Genomic DNA, 14,978 nt, shown 5'->3' on the forward strand with positions numbered 1-14,978 from the left:
ATCTGTAGAAAAATTTCACCATAGTGCATTTGTAAACTAATACATTTTGATGTGTCCATCACATAACCAGTTCCATATGTATAGCTTTTTTAACGTAGTAAAATTGCTTGGTAGCTCACCTGGTACAACTTTGTATATGTGGTGCGCAGTGCTCAGTACCGTGTCCCGTGAAACACAAGTCATGATAGGCCCTGTCCCAAATCGCACCCTAAACCCTCGCAGTCTTCCTCTGAGTCCGCACTTTCGTGATGTAATGCCGTTTTGACTGTATGGGTAGAAGTCTGCTGCGGAGCTTGCCTCAGTGAGGGCTCGGCAGAAGTGCGCATCGAGGGCGCAAAGGGGGCGCTCGCGAGCACCCTTTTGAACGCTAAAATGACGAATGGGACACCCTACGGTCTCGTGGACTTAACGGACACGCGCACGCGGTGGCCATTGTAAGTCCGCAAGACCGAAAGTGCACATGAAGTGTTCGATTTGGGACAGGGCCATAAAAAAACTCAAAGAATTGAAGCAAGCTAAAATAGCACGGTTGCTTCAGCAATGTATTTGTATCTCACTTTTGCTTTTGTTAACATTATGTTTTGTTTACAGTAGGGTTTAGTATATGTGGTAAGATTACCTATTAGAAACTGCCATGATGCATACAAACACCAATATAATAAAAATTTGCCAGATTCACATTCATCTGTTTAAAACTAAGTGCCATTGGACATTTCACTTTGAAAGTGTCGTGCAACGTACAAGTAGTACAGCAATACCATTTAGCAGAAATGTCACCATAGGCAAGTTTTTCCAATGAGCCTAGGTTGGATAATTTCCAAATCTTTCAAGAAAGACTTACCGTCAGCTTCGGGTTGTTTAGCAGTGAAATATGCCTTATGGGAAATCATCTTTCCTGATAGAATGGGGATTTTCAGCATTAGAGCTCAAAAGTAACTACAGCAGTAGTTCCCTCATAAGATATTGAATACATGTCTTATACCTTTTTTTCCGCTTTTCAAATACTTTTTTGCTATGTTATAATTCTGTGATTCATCTCCGAGCTGTTTGTGTGGCTTATATTGTAACTCTTTAGTGAAAAATGGTCTGAAATGCCTAAATGTGAAAAATACTGCCAGAACTAAGACACTCTTGCACTCTATTCAAACAACAAAAAAAGCAGTGTTCGATACCGACGAGGCCATGGAGATATACAGTGCTCTGCTCATATTTATTCAAACTACTGTATAAACATTAGAATTTGTAAATGCTGGTAGTTGCTCACAGTTCATACATCAAGATACTGCAGAGAAAGAAAGAGAGAGAGAAAGAAAGTTTACTCATTAGCGCTCTCTCATTTCAAATGCTTGTGCAGACTCCGGTGAGAGGCAAGGCCACCTGCTGTCTAATTGCTTACTGAATGACTGACTTTCTGGACCACTGCGTCTGAGGAAGTTAAACATCTGAGGCACTTTCTCCTTTTTCACTATTCGTTTTTTGCCCAATGGAATAAAATTCAAACAGCAAATCAGGTTGTTGTACCTGCTATGATTGGCATAAGCAGTGTGATTGAACTGAAAAATCTTTTACTAGGCTGGTGGGAAAAAAAAAAAAAATCTGATCCAAGACTGCGGATCTCCCACGTGGCGGCTTTGGCATGTGGCTTGGGAACAGAGTGGGCTGCCAATAAATAGAATACCGTTAATCAAATAACACTTACATTACATGTGATTAAAAGCTGCTCTTTTTTCATCAATGTCACCAGTGCTTACTTTATCTTTTCGAAATGGATTTGCACTTTTCCTGTGAGCCGATTACAGTATCTGAGGCTTAGAATAGCAATCCATGCAATCATTCCTCTGAAATTGCTCTTGATTGACGAGCAGACACAGTTACCTCAGAGTCATCGGGCATAAGCTTGAACGCCAATGAATAACTCATGGTGAGCTCCTTCCTAGCAGATACCAATCAGCATTTACGCATAACCAAAAGCAACTCATGCAGAATTTGTTTAAATTTAAATATGGCCCCTATCCTGTGATGATTCATCAAGCGATTCTCCTCCTCCTTGTACCTTTAACTAAATGCCAAGGAGACAAATGTGCGAATCTTATAATGCGACTTGACTCACCCTCCCACGGCTATGATTCACATCCACGTAATGTCTCTTAACTAATCGCAAACTTAAACCCGTTGTTTAGCATGGCGGCTTAACTTCATCTGGATGTCTCTCATATTCTTAAGTGTGTAACTGGCTGTTTACATGTGATCCCTCGTATATCTGCTGTATCTTCTGGGAGTTTCTGCAATGATATCAGCATCTCTCTCTCCTACAGAAACAACTGTGTGTTAGTTTTGTCAGAAAAGGCCTTTGAGCTCTAACTCTCCCGGGACTGATGTTTGTGTGCTGAAGGATGAGATCACCAACAATCTGTGTAATGTACTGAAGATGAACTTTGAGCTGTCAGACTGGAATGTCTCAATATCTGGATTTATAATTTCACATGGGTGGGAGAGTATAAGAAAAGACTAGTTTTTAGTCTCAAGGGCTTTTTCTTCCTCTCAGTGGTTCCTACAGAATCCCACCCACCCCAATTCAAACAAATAACTGATCTAAAAGTTACAATGTGAATTTGGTAGCATACTGCAATGTTTTAAAGATTGAATTATTGGGCTAACTTTGATTATTTTTAATACAATTCAAATATTTATTACAAAAAAAAAACTGCATATGAACATCACGTTTCAGTAAAATGAGTCAGATTCAGTGAGCTCATTCAGTAAAGGATTCATCAAATTGATTCTAGCTCTGTTCCAAAACCACTTGAGTTGTTTCGCTGTATATTGCCTACATAGACAGTTGACTTCTAAGAAAGCATGCTAACTGAAACGAAACCTTTGAAGTGACTGATTTAGAACACTCCATGCTCCAAAATCACCTTAATTTCAACAGAGCTTTACTAACAACACAATACACAAAACTAAGCAGCACACACAAATACTGGTTTAACCCTTAAATGCATACCTCGGGTCTTTAGCGACCCGGGACATCATTCTCTACCCTCTCCCTCCTTCATTTTTTAAAGTTAGAAATCAACTTTCTTAGTATTCCTCAATCTATTAGCTATAAACAATATAACAAGAAAAAAACAGTAAAATATAAAAGAATGCCAGTTTTCTGATTAATTTTTTGCAAAAAGTGTACAGGGTTGCTAGATACCCGAGGTATGTAAATATGTAAGTATTTTTTCCTGCACAACTATATTTACATATCTGATGACTCAATATGTGCAATGCATATTTTCCCCTCAAGGTGGCACTGTTTGATACACAATGATGACGTGACGTTTCACTCATAATTAACGCAGGCATAAAACAAACCAATATTATCAGCAAAAATTGAAGTGGTTTGAATGGCTTTACAGCAGAGCAATTACTATACGCAATTAAATATAAATGTCACTGTCATTTGATGCTGGATGTGGTGAATAAGCTGCCAGTGATCAAAATATTGAATATGAAGTCATTGAAAACGATAGTTTTGAGAATATGGCTGAGATCGTGAATATGAGGCAGATGCTGAATGTACTGTGGAAGTGCGCTGAGGATGACAGCGATGGTAAAATCATCTGCTCAAATTGAACCCTTTTAAGTTTCAAAAGGTAACAAAATAAGCTTTTATTCTTCTGTAATTGTTCTTAAAATATCAAGAGAGTTTTTTACTATTGCAGCAGTTAGAGATCCATCCGTGCTGTATATATAGGTCCGGGTCACTAAAGACCCGAATATGTAATAATGATTGGCGAAACATTCATGCATTTAAGGGTTAAAGGGGTCATACGATGCTTTTTTAAAGATCATTATTTCGTGTATTTGGTGTAACAGAATATGTTGACATGCTTTAGTGTTTGCCTTTGACCAAAACATTGAGTCTTAGTAGGCAGCATAAATAAGATGCCTACCTTTAAAGGCACCTTAAAAGGCAGGTCGCTAGACTTTGCAACAAAGTCTGTACATTTTTTGTGAAATTCATTAAACAAACCAAATTTGTTTATGAAACGGACTACACTAGTTATGCTGTATGTTTCTGAGTGCAGCCAACAAAGATTATATAATATGAGAAAGTATTGTCTTAGCATTATTTCACAATACACAGTCTTTTTCATCACATTCAAATTAGATGGCAAGTGAAAAATTTAGAGAATAATATCATTTCCTTTGCTGTAGCGCCATAGAATAGTTCAGGAAACTTTGCTTTCTGCTAAGGTGTCTTTCTCTCTGTCTCTCAGGCCTCAGGCTTTCCATCACATATAGCTAAGGCTTAACTTTATATTGCACTCTAATTTCATCTCTCTCTCTTTTCTCAATCAGGTAGTTCTCTATGTTATTATCATTTCATAATACCCTGCCTATTTCTGAAATTTCTAGTTCCTTATTTGTGCAGTCATGTTAAGAAATCTTCTATTCTCATCTCTTCTTTATAGTTCCCATCTCAACTTCACACTTTAATTAAAGGGCTTTTATTAATAGGATTTTAATGCTTAATGCTGTTTCTTTTTAGTAATACGAGTATGGCCAATAGTGACGCACTCCAAAAAGTCATTTAATAATGAACAAATTTTATTCAATAAGCTTTTACTCTGATTGGTTTGAAGCAGCAGAGGGCGGAGTCAAACGCTGAATCATACAGTTCAGCCATTTAAAGACCACATGAAATCAACTGATCACAGTTTTCTTTTCTAAGCACATTTCTTATCGGACATTTGGGCAGAACATTTCTTTTTTATTAAAGGAAGATGGGCTTTTTCACTCAAGAGCATTTGATTGGACAAAAATCTGTGTATTGCAAGATGACTATTTTAATATGAGGATTTTTTGAATATTTTTGGTACGTTTTCACAGAAGAGAAATACTGTAAATCTACTGTACTGTAAAGTGTTATAATTGTTAAACAAACTATTAAAAACCATTTTGTTAACTGAAAGCTGAAATAAAATAAAATATAAATGTTAGATGAAAATGTAAGCTTAAAAAATGTAAAAAATGTTGCCTTTGCAACTAACTGAAATTTTAAAAAAGTTTAAAATGAAGTACTAATATTACTAAAACAAAACTGAAAAGTAAAAAAATATATATAGCTAACAAAAATATTAAAACATACTAAAATCAAAATTAAATCTGAAAAAAAAAAAAAAAAAAAAAAGTTTATTATTATATATCTGCTTCCAATTTTGAAATGTGTATATCTGCTAAAAGGGATTTTTTTTTGTAAATGAACTAAAAGCAACAACATTCAAATTTTAATTTTAATTTCATGGGGCTGTATGGCAAGTCATTCAGAACTTTGGTGTTGGAATGTAATTTTTTTTTCTTCACTCACTCACCCCTTCACAAGCTCGATCACGATAAAGTCACTGCCGTCTCCAGAGTTAAACAGCATCAGACCGTCAGGACTGGTGGTCTTGAACTGGAAGAAGAGGTGCATGGAGGCGTAAGCCTGCAGGGTGGACAGCGCCACATAGCTGGCTCGATTCCGGAAGCTGACGGGATCTGCCACGATGCGGCGCATGCCGAAGCGGGCATTGAGCTCACAGTAGGAGATGTCACCATTCTTGCACTGGTCTAGGTACGGCATGCTGTTGAAAGAGAGGCCCTGCAGGTGGCCGATGAAGTTGGAAGGCATGACTGCGATGAAGCGCCGCTCGGTCATGATGCCCGTCTCTATGTGATGGAACTCCAACTGCGTGTGTGCTCCGCTCATCTGGCCTGTGGCGGAACCAAACACGCTCGATTAGTCAGGTCTGGGAACTGATGATATGAGGGAATGGCATGCTGCCTGAGCCCATCCCAAGGCAAGTACAGCTTTTGATGTTCAATTCAGAGTTGGATGTACGGTAATGCTGAACTTGCAGTGTGCAAGATGAATCTAAACCTGTACAACTGTACTACATATAATCTTTCAGTTGTCGACACAACGATAAATGAATAACTAGGCATGATGTGGCAAGTTTTAAGTGTCAAGCAAGTCTATGTACACTGAACGTGAAAATCCATATGATAACATTCTGTGAGAATTGTAATAAAATTTAAGTCGTTATTCACTGAAAATCTTGGGTCATTATAGAAATAGCAATTTCTGAGCAAATTATTCTTTTGAGTCAAATTTTGTCAATGGATTGGATGATTCATTTCACAAAAGCAGTCTGAAAAGATTCACTCACAAATCTATTTTAGACCAATTAGATTTCCTAGTTTCACAGTGGGCGGGGCCACCCTGCAATCGACAAAATGTCAACAAAATGTCTGAAATGCCTCTTCTTATTTGGTCACTTTAATGGATCACACTGGATTAGGATACAGTAAGCGTGTTTACATGCACTTTAAAAGTTTAATTTCAGTCTAACTGAAGCAAAAATATTTTTAGATATCATGTAACGTGCATTGCATTATTGGGCTTTTCACACTGCTCTCAACCCTGGGGTATGGTCATTCTAAACACCGCTTTTTACCCGGGGTTATGAACTATTGTGAACCCTATTGTGGGTTAACTAGTGTGAAAAGCCCTTACATGTACTACCTACCAAATGTTTGGGGTTGGTACAATTTTTTAATGTTTATGAAAGAAGTCTCTTATGCTCACCAAAGCTGGATTTATTTGATCAAAAATACAGTAAAATGGTAATATTGTGATTATTATTAAAAAAAATATATTTTAAATGTAATTTATTGATGTGATGGCAAAGCTTTCAACAGCCATTACTCCAGGCTTCAGTGTTACACAATCTTTCAGAAATCATTCTAATATGCTAATTTGATGCTTAAGAAACATTTCTTATTATTATCAATGTCTTTGATGAATTAAAAAGTTCCAAAGAACAGCTTTTATCAGAAATATTTATTTTTATAACAATATAAAGGTCTTTACTGTGACTTCTAATCAATTGAATGTACCCTTGCAGAATAAAAGTATTAATGTCTTTCAAAAAATATTTTTTTTCAGGATTCTTTGATGAATAGAAAGTTTAGAAGAACAGTTTGTATTTGATATATGAATCTTTTGTAACATTAGAAATGTCTTTACTCTCACTACTTGATTAACGTATGAAGAAAAGTGTTAATTTTCTTCAATAACAATCTTACTTTTTTCAAGATTCTTTGATGAACAGAAAGTTCAAAAGAATGGTTTTTATTTGAAAAAATAATACATATTTTGTAACATTAGAAACATCTTTACTGCCACTATTGATTAATAATAACTATTTATTTAAAAAAAAAAAAAAAATCTTACTGGACCCCAAACTTTTGCATGGTAGAGTATACTTGGACATACAGATTAAGACTGTATCACCTACGCAAGAGCACACTGAAGCTCGATTATAACTATAATAACTGTCCGTGTGTCCTTAAAAAAAAAAAAAAAAATCTTACTGACCCCAAACTTTTGCATGGTAGAGTATACTTGGACATACAGATTAAGACTGTATCACCTACGCAAGAGCACACTGAAGCTCGATTATAACTATAATAACTGTCCGTGTGTCCTTATACAGTACATATATAGTGAGTGTGAGGTCTTCCTCTCACCCTCCACGGTCACATTGTCAACAGAGAGCTGCAGGCTCTTCCCACGGCGCACCACCTTCACAGAGTGCCACTCATTGTCATTCAGCTTATGCCCTGCGAACAGAGTCTCCGGTCCTTTACCTGCAGAGAGAGAGGGCCAAAGTCACACACCGCTGCAAGCTTCCTGTCTTATCAATACAGCACAGTCTACCTCACAGGCCTGGTGCTCTCACCTCACACACACATACAAATACAGACACAAAGTCACGGTGAACTGACAGGATGTATCTACAAACTCAAACATTTCCAGAGTGAGTGCACACACACATACTGACACTCATGAGCATACCTACACATTCAAACGTGCTCATTTACATTTCACACAACCAGGCGCCCACACAAAACATAGATACCAACATATTCCTTAAGGAGAACCGTGACACACACATATGCTGTTCTGCTAACTCTTTCTGTGAGCCTCTATAGGGTATATATAATGTATTCTTTAAGACATATGGACCAGTATTGACATTCTACCATCGAAAAAAAAAGATTTTTTAACACATAGTAACAGCTCTATTATCATCATGAAGAGCTCTATTATGCTGAAATGGTTCTTTGTGTTAGAATTTAGGGTTCTTTATCCCTACCTTTGTTTTTCAAATCTTTAAATTTCAAAGCCACTCATTATTGGTTTTCTGCAGCTCAACCATCCAGCTACACAGACTGTCAACACACTCACAATAGGTGAATGATTTCATTCTTAAAATGTCTATAAGTTTTAACTTTTAAATGTAACTGGTAACTGTTTCCTACCAATCATGTATTTTCCTCTTTTTAGTTTTTTAACAGGACATGTAAGTGATCAACTCAGTTGAGGATACTTTTCTCCTCTTCTCCACTAAGTACGTAACAGGTATATTAAATATATGATCCATATTGTTATTCTATACACATACATACATGCATACATACATCTTTTCCTTCAGAAATCATTCTAATCTGCTGATTTGGTGCTCAAATAATAGTTACTCTTATGATCAATGATGAAAACAGTTGTGCTGCTTAGTGTTTTTTGAGGAAACTTTCTTTCAAGATTCTTTGAATTAAAAAACTTTTGAAACAAATGTCTTTACTTTCTCTTTACTGGTTTATTTAAAGGGGTCATATGATGTTGCTAAAAAGAACATTATTTTGTGTATTTGGTGTAATGCAATGCGTTTATGCGGTTTAAGGTTCAAAAAACACATTATTTTCCACATAATGTACATTATTGTTTCTCCTCTATGGAAAATTTGAAATCGCATCATATGACCCCTTTAATGCATCTTTGCTGAATAAAATAAAAACAAATCTCACTGTGTCCACACATTTGAACTGTAGTGTGTGTGTTGTGTATACAAACCCAATTCCAGAAAAGTTGGGACGTTTTGTAAAATGCAATAAAATCAAGAATCTGTTAATTCTCTTTAACTTTTATTTAATTGACGAAAGTACAAAGAAAAGATTTCCAAAGTTTTCACTGACCAACTTAAATGTATTTTGCAAATATAAACAAATTTAGATTTTGATGGCTGTAACACACTCCAAGAAAGTTGGGACAGAGGCAAAATAAAAGTGAAAAGATAGAATATCCAAATTAAACTATTTTGAAACAGTTCACAGTTAGCAGTTGAATTGGTAATAGGTAAGGGTATCAGGTTTGGGTATAAAAGGAGCATCTCAGTCTTTGCGAGCAAAGCTGGATCATGGCTCATCACTTTGTGGCAAAAATCACATTTATCAATGCAAACTCGCAAAGAATTTAAGTCTTTCCAACTACCATACATAATATTGTGAAAAGATTCAGGGAATCCAGAGAAATCTCAGTCTGTGTAGGGCAAAGCAGGAAACCTGGCCACATGGGCTCAGGAGTACTTTTGTAAACCGTTGGCACTTATCACAGTCTGCCACTGCATCAATAAATGCAACTTGAATCTCTATTACGCAAGGAGAAAGCTATACATCAAGTCTATGCAGTGATGCCGCAGGGTTCTCTGGGCCAGAGCTCATCTCAGATAGTTAAAAAGACAGCGGAAATGTGTGCTGTGGTCAGATGAGTCCACATTTAAACTTGTTTCTTGGAAAAGTGGACGATGAGTTCTCAGTCCCAAAGACCATAGGGACTATCCAGATTTTCATCAGAGAAAGATGCAAAAGCAAATTTCTCTCATGGTATGGGGTGCAGTGCTGCAGAGCAAATGGCATGGGTGACTGGCATCTGTGCGACGGTACAATTGGCAAGGAGGCATATATTGGGATTGTACAGAGACATATCCTGCCATCAAGATGACGCCTTTCATGGGAAGTCCATGGTTATTAGATCAAGAATGCCAGGTGTCATTCTGCATGTGCTACAACAGCGTGGTTTCACAGACACGTGGATATGACTGACTGCCCAGCAGATCGGTCTCCTATTGAAAATGTATGACCAGTCATGAAAAGGAGAATCAGACAATAATGACTACGGACTGATGAGCAGCTGAAGTCTTGTATCAAGCAAGACTGGACAAAAATTCTGCATGCAAAACTTTAACAATTAGTATCCTCGATTCTCAGACGATTAAACATTGTAATTAAAAGGACAGTTGATGTTACACAGTGTTAAACATGCCTCTGTCCCAACTTTTTTGGAGTGTGTTGCAGCCATCAAACTCAAAATTTGTTTATATTTACAAAATACAATTAAGTTGGTCAGTGAAAACAGTGAAAATTTGGTGTTTCACATCAGAACTGTTACCATATCATGTATGTTATGCCTGGAACAATGTATTGACCACTCAAATGACCTACACAATTATATTTGTTTCATTTTAATGTGTATGGCCATTATGAATACCATTGGTTTATGTCTATGAGGGACATTCTTCTAACTTCTTTCAGCAGACAACAGTCATTTCAGAAAGATGCCACATACAATATACAGTATAATCTATTGGGAAATATCTGCAACTAAAAGCTAATTCATCTGACAACTAAACTCAAAAGCAATGTTATGCATGTTTATGCATGTTTGGTTTCATCTAAATAGCTAATCTAAATCAAGTAATTTCCTATCCTTTTAACTAACTTCTGTTTTCTTCGTTGGTTCGTATGGATTTTCCCAACAGCTGAACCTAGACCATCATCACATCACCGCCTACAGTATGTGTGATTACTAAAAGCTATTTTTCATCTGCAGCTGCCAGGTCAGTTCTGCTATTATCTAAACTTCCATTAAAAACATTATTGTATTCTCCTTTACATGTCACTTACAGATACAAACCACATTGATTCGGTGTTTTAAAAACATTGCTTCAATAGTAAAAAGGGGGAAAAAAACACAATTGAAAGCAGTTCTCCTCATTATAACAGAGTGACTGGTGATGTCTGAGCATTTGTGTGTAACATGAGACAAACGCATTATACTTAAACTGAATTGAAATGAAATTGAATTGGCCCTGGGCATGTGTATAATCATCTTACAGGCTCAGGAGTTTTATGGCCGAGGAACAAAACCGTACTGTGCCTCGGTACACAGGTTTAAAGTGACAGTACACACACACACACACACACACACACCAAATCCCTCACAGACCTCAAGAGTCCCACAATCGGCAGCAGTGAATGTTTGCCGATAATATGCTAAAGTAACGGTTTTGAGAAGCGCCTGCTGCCGGCCCGCTACGGCCCCGGTTGGCGCGTGCTCAGAGGCGCCTGGGGTGCGCATAGAAAAATGGGTCAGGCCGATGCAGCAGCCTAAGCCTTCATCATGCGGAGCGGTTAGTGCCTGACATGGTGGTTCAAAGCCCCTCAGACTGCACTGCTGGCTACTCTAATTGGCTCTGCTGGAGTCAACAGACCCTCCGAGGAACAACGTCAGCCTATTTGTAGGGGTGTTGTAGCACTCGAAATCTAATAAACCTTCCACGGATGATTTCGTATATAAGCAAAACAGCTGGTATTAATCTGGTAGGCAATCTGTTTGCAGCTCAAAATCGCACTATAGATTAAATACCTAGGAGTAAAACTCGTAACGACCAGGTATGTGTGACATTCTTTGCACTGGAGTTGAGTCGATGTCATATCATCCCTCTAATTAGCTCTTCCAGCTCTGAAAAAAAACCCAGAATAAGCGAGCAGGAGGCAGAGAGAGGGAAGTTGTCGTTCTATACCTTCTGGCAGCTTGTTAATTAAATTTAAATCGTTGCCCATCCCTGCTTTTAAATCTAAGAGCACACGTGTCGCTTCGGCTCGGCCTAGTATTAGTCAGCATTTCGGATGAAACTGCGACAGCATAAATGATTCAAGTACAAATCAAACCTGTGCGTGTAAGCAAACACGAGTTAGAACAGCGCTAGATATCAAGCAACATCCGTTATAATGCAGATCTTCACAGCAAACTTTGATGAACAGCTTCAGGCACTGGAAAATGTCAATTATTCATCAAAACCTAATGTTAACTTAACATTAATGTGTAATTTTTAAATGATAACGTCATCTGGATCTGCTTCGTATTCATGACTACTCTGTGCTAAACTGTTTAAAATGCACATCATGGTGAGAAGACTTTCAACAGATGGCAGAGGGCCCTAATTGGGTATAATTTACTTTAACTACCAGCATTTCTGTCTATTTAAAAGTCAATTAACATTTTACTGTCATTAAAACTTCCATCAGTCTAAATATGTTTGACATACCCATCGAGTTAATATTGAGAGCGTAGAGAAGACTGTGAAACACTTCCACAGGTTAACATATAAAATGATCATGCTCATCTGATTATGAATGTACTTATCCACATATGACCAAGCAGAGATTCATCACCCCATGAGCATTATGTGTGATAAATCGTTTCTTAGATCCTAAATAGTGGGCATGCCATAAAACTCCATATGTGTCATCAAATGCATTTACCATAGTTTGTAATGTATTTGATGACAAGGATGTTACACTCTCTAAACAGGGATGATTTGTAGATTCAGTTCTTTAAAAGGCACTTGAGCATTTGCAGAGCCTGAGACTCAGGTAAAACGAAATCTGATGCTGTAAAATATGGTGTTTGTTGCCACCTGGTGGTGGAATTCATGCGATTCTGTTCTTTAAAAAAAAAGGAAAGTTTCAGTCCTGCAGTGCTTTAGCCGAGCTAAAACATAGTAACAGCCAAGTCTTAGAATACATATTACATCATTTAGATTTAATTATTAAAAAAGAATATTAAAATTAGAAACAAAAATATTAGAATTAAAAAAGGTTATGGCAAGGCACTGAAAATAAATGTTTGAAGGATTTAAAGGCAGAAGCAGAAAAAATATTATAAAAGCATGCAATAGTTTTGTTAAAATGTGATAAAACCATTAAATTGTTCTCATCATTTTACCATTGTTTTGGGGTTTTAGGTGTTATGTTGTCATGGCAATAAACTTGTAAAACTATATCTGTCTTTACATGGGGCCTATTTACATTTAACACTTGCAATGAATTTTCTCAAATAAAAGAATATAAATCCGATCTTCAGTTCCAGCGTTCACATTAGATATGTGCTGCATTTTATTTATCTATGTTCTATTTATTTATCCATGTTATCTATTTATCTAATTTATTTATTTATGCTTGATAGAAGCAATGATAGAGCATCATTAGCACTGGTCAAATAATTTAGTGTTCACCACTTTAAATGTAGATGACTGTTTGTTGAACATGAGAAGATGCCGTGGATTGAAGATGCGATGCCGAACGGTGAGTTTCATTTAAGGTAGTTTGCACATGCTTGGTTACCGGGAGCCTTTAACAGCTTTATTTTGAGCCCTTTTCCATCTCGGATGTGTTCCGAAGGGCATTTACAACTGGTCTTTTCACGTTCGGATAGCTATCCGATCAAAGAAAATGCATGAAATGGCAGTGTAAATAAGCCCACAACAAAGGTTAGTGAGCAATTTTTTTCACACTAATATCATGTTAAAACATTGTTTACATCTTATGGCTATACTGTTAAAAAAAATAGCAATGGAAAGCATTCACCAAATTAACATTATGCCACAAGTGCAGTGAAATGAGCTTAACTTGGGGAAATCTGTGAAATTCTGTGTAACTGGTAGCTTAACACATAATATAAGTAAGCCAAATATTTCATAGACAAAAACAAAGGAGCTCAGGATGTGTAGAACTTTAAAAACATCTGTGTGGGCCTACTTACTTCTTAAAAGCTCTGCATAATGCCTCTACAGTTTATTTAAACCCGCACATGATGCGTCATAGTCTTATACATCTGTGTTTGTCATTGGAATTATTTTAACATTTATAATGAAAAACATTCTACAAATCCAAATTTGTTGAGTCATTATAACAGATTAATAAATCTGTGATGACGCATTTGAATGATGAACATGTCAGAATTTCCAATGCACAAAAGATGTTCATGCCTTTTTGGGAACTGTGCCCTGAAGCACAAACACCTACTACCTCATGACTAATGAAGTACTAGAGAGACAAATCTCACAATGAGAGATGTAAATACTGTACGTGGCATACATTTTAGTAGAGTAGAATATCTTAAGCAAATGGAAAAAGCTTTAATCCTAAAACAAAGGAAAGAGGATGAATTCACGTACTGTAGCCTCATAATTTTTTGTCCCTCATGAAACAGACACAATGCACATCCACAAACATTTTGCTGTTATTGAAATGAGAACATACTACTGCTTACTGTATAAAGCCAAGTAAAGAATTAATGTACCAATATTAGCTGACATCATACTACTACACACTAATAAATCCTACATTATGTTTCTGAAATATCTGGCTATTTAGCATTTAGCTACCAATTGTACCATATTCCAGAACATTTCATTTATTTTGTTTGTTTTTGCATCTATTTTTGTCCCTCCTACATACCACAGCAATTTACCAAATACATACACTACCATTTTTAAGAAATTAATATTTTTATTCAGCAAGGATGCATTAATCAAAAGGTGACAGTAAAGATTTTTAATACAATTAAATTGAAAGGCATATCACTTTTGAACTTTCTACTCATCAACGATGAAAAAAAAGAAACGTCTCTAGGTTACGTATGTAACCATGGTTCCCCGAGGGAACAAGATGCTGCGTCGAGATGGGGCAGCTTTCTTGGCCTACTTCCTGGAACGAAGGAGGACAGAATGCCTTAAGTACTATGGGCCCTGGTGAAGAAGTGGGCACCTTAGGGACATACCCGGCCCTCGGGTAAAGGAATGCCCTAACCGCCACGTCCAGTGGAGCTGGATGCGTGAGGGAGAATCAGAGCGGGCAGTGTGTTGTTTCCTGCGACGCAAATAGATCCACTTCCGCCTGGCCAAATTCCCTCCAAATGAGCTCCACCACCTCGGGGTGGAGCCTCCATCCCCCGGGCCTCAGCCCCTGTCTCGACAGGATAT

General features: G+C 37.1%; 1 protein-coding gene across 3 annotated transcripts in view; it reads right to left on the bottom strand.

Moving 5' to 3' along the window:
- The window catches only part of LOC107669357 (neurexin-1-like), a 414,348-nt gene that overhangs the window by 215,168 nt on the left and 184,202 nt on the right, over positions 1-14,978 (bottom strand). For all 3 annotated transcript variants that reach the window (XM_016461537.1, XM_016461539.1, XM_016461538.1), the window contains 2 exons: positions 7,564-7,683; positions 5,364-5,745 (listed from right to left, as the gene is read on the bottom strand). In XM_016461537.1, coding sequence (XP_016317023.1) covers positions 5,364-5,745; positions 7,564-7,683 — 502 coding nt within the window. The remainder of the gene's footprint in view (positions 1-5,363; positions 5,746-7,563; positions 7,684-14,978) is intronic.

Source organism: Sinocyclocheilus anshuiensis, unplaced genomic scaffold (genome assembly GCF_001515605.1).
Source record: "Sinocyclocheilus anshuiensis isolate Anshui unplaced genomic scaffold, SAMN03320099.WGS_v1.1 scaffold180, whole genome shotgun sequence".
NCBI lineage: Eukaryota > Metazoa > Chordata > Actinopteri > Cypriniformes > Cyprinidae > Sinocyclocheilus > Sinocyclocheilus anshuiensis.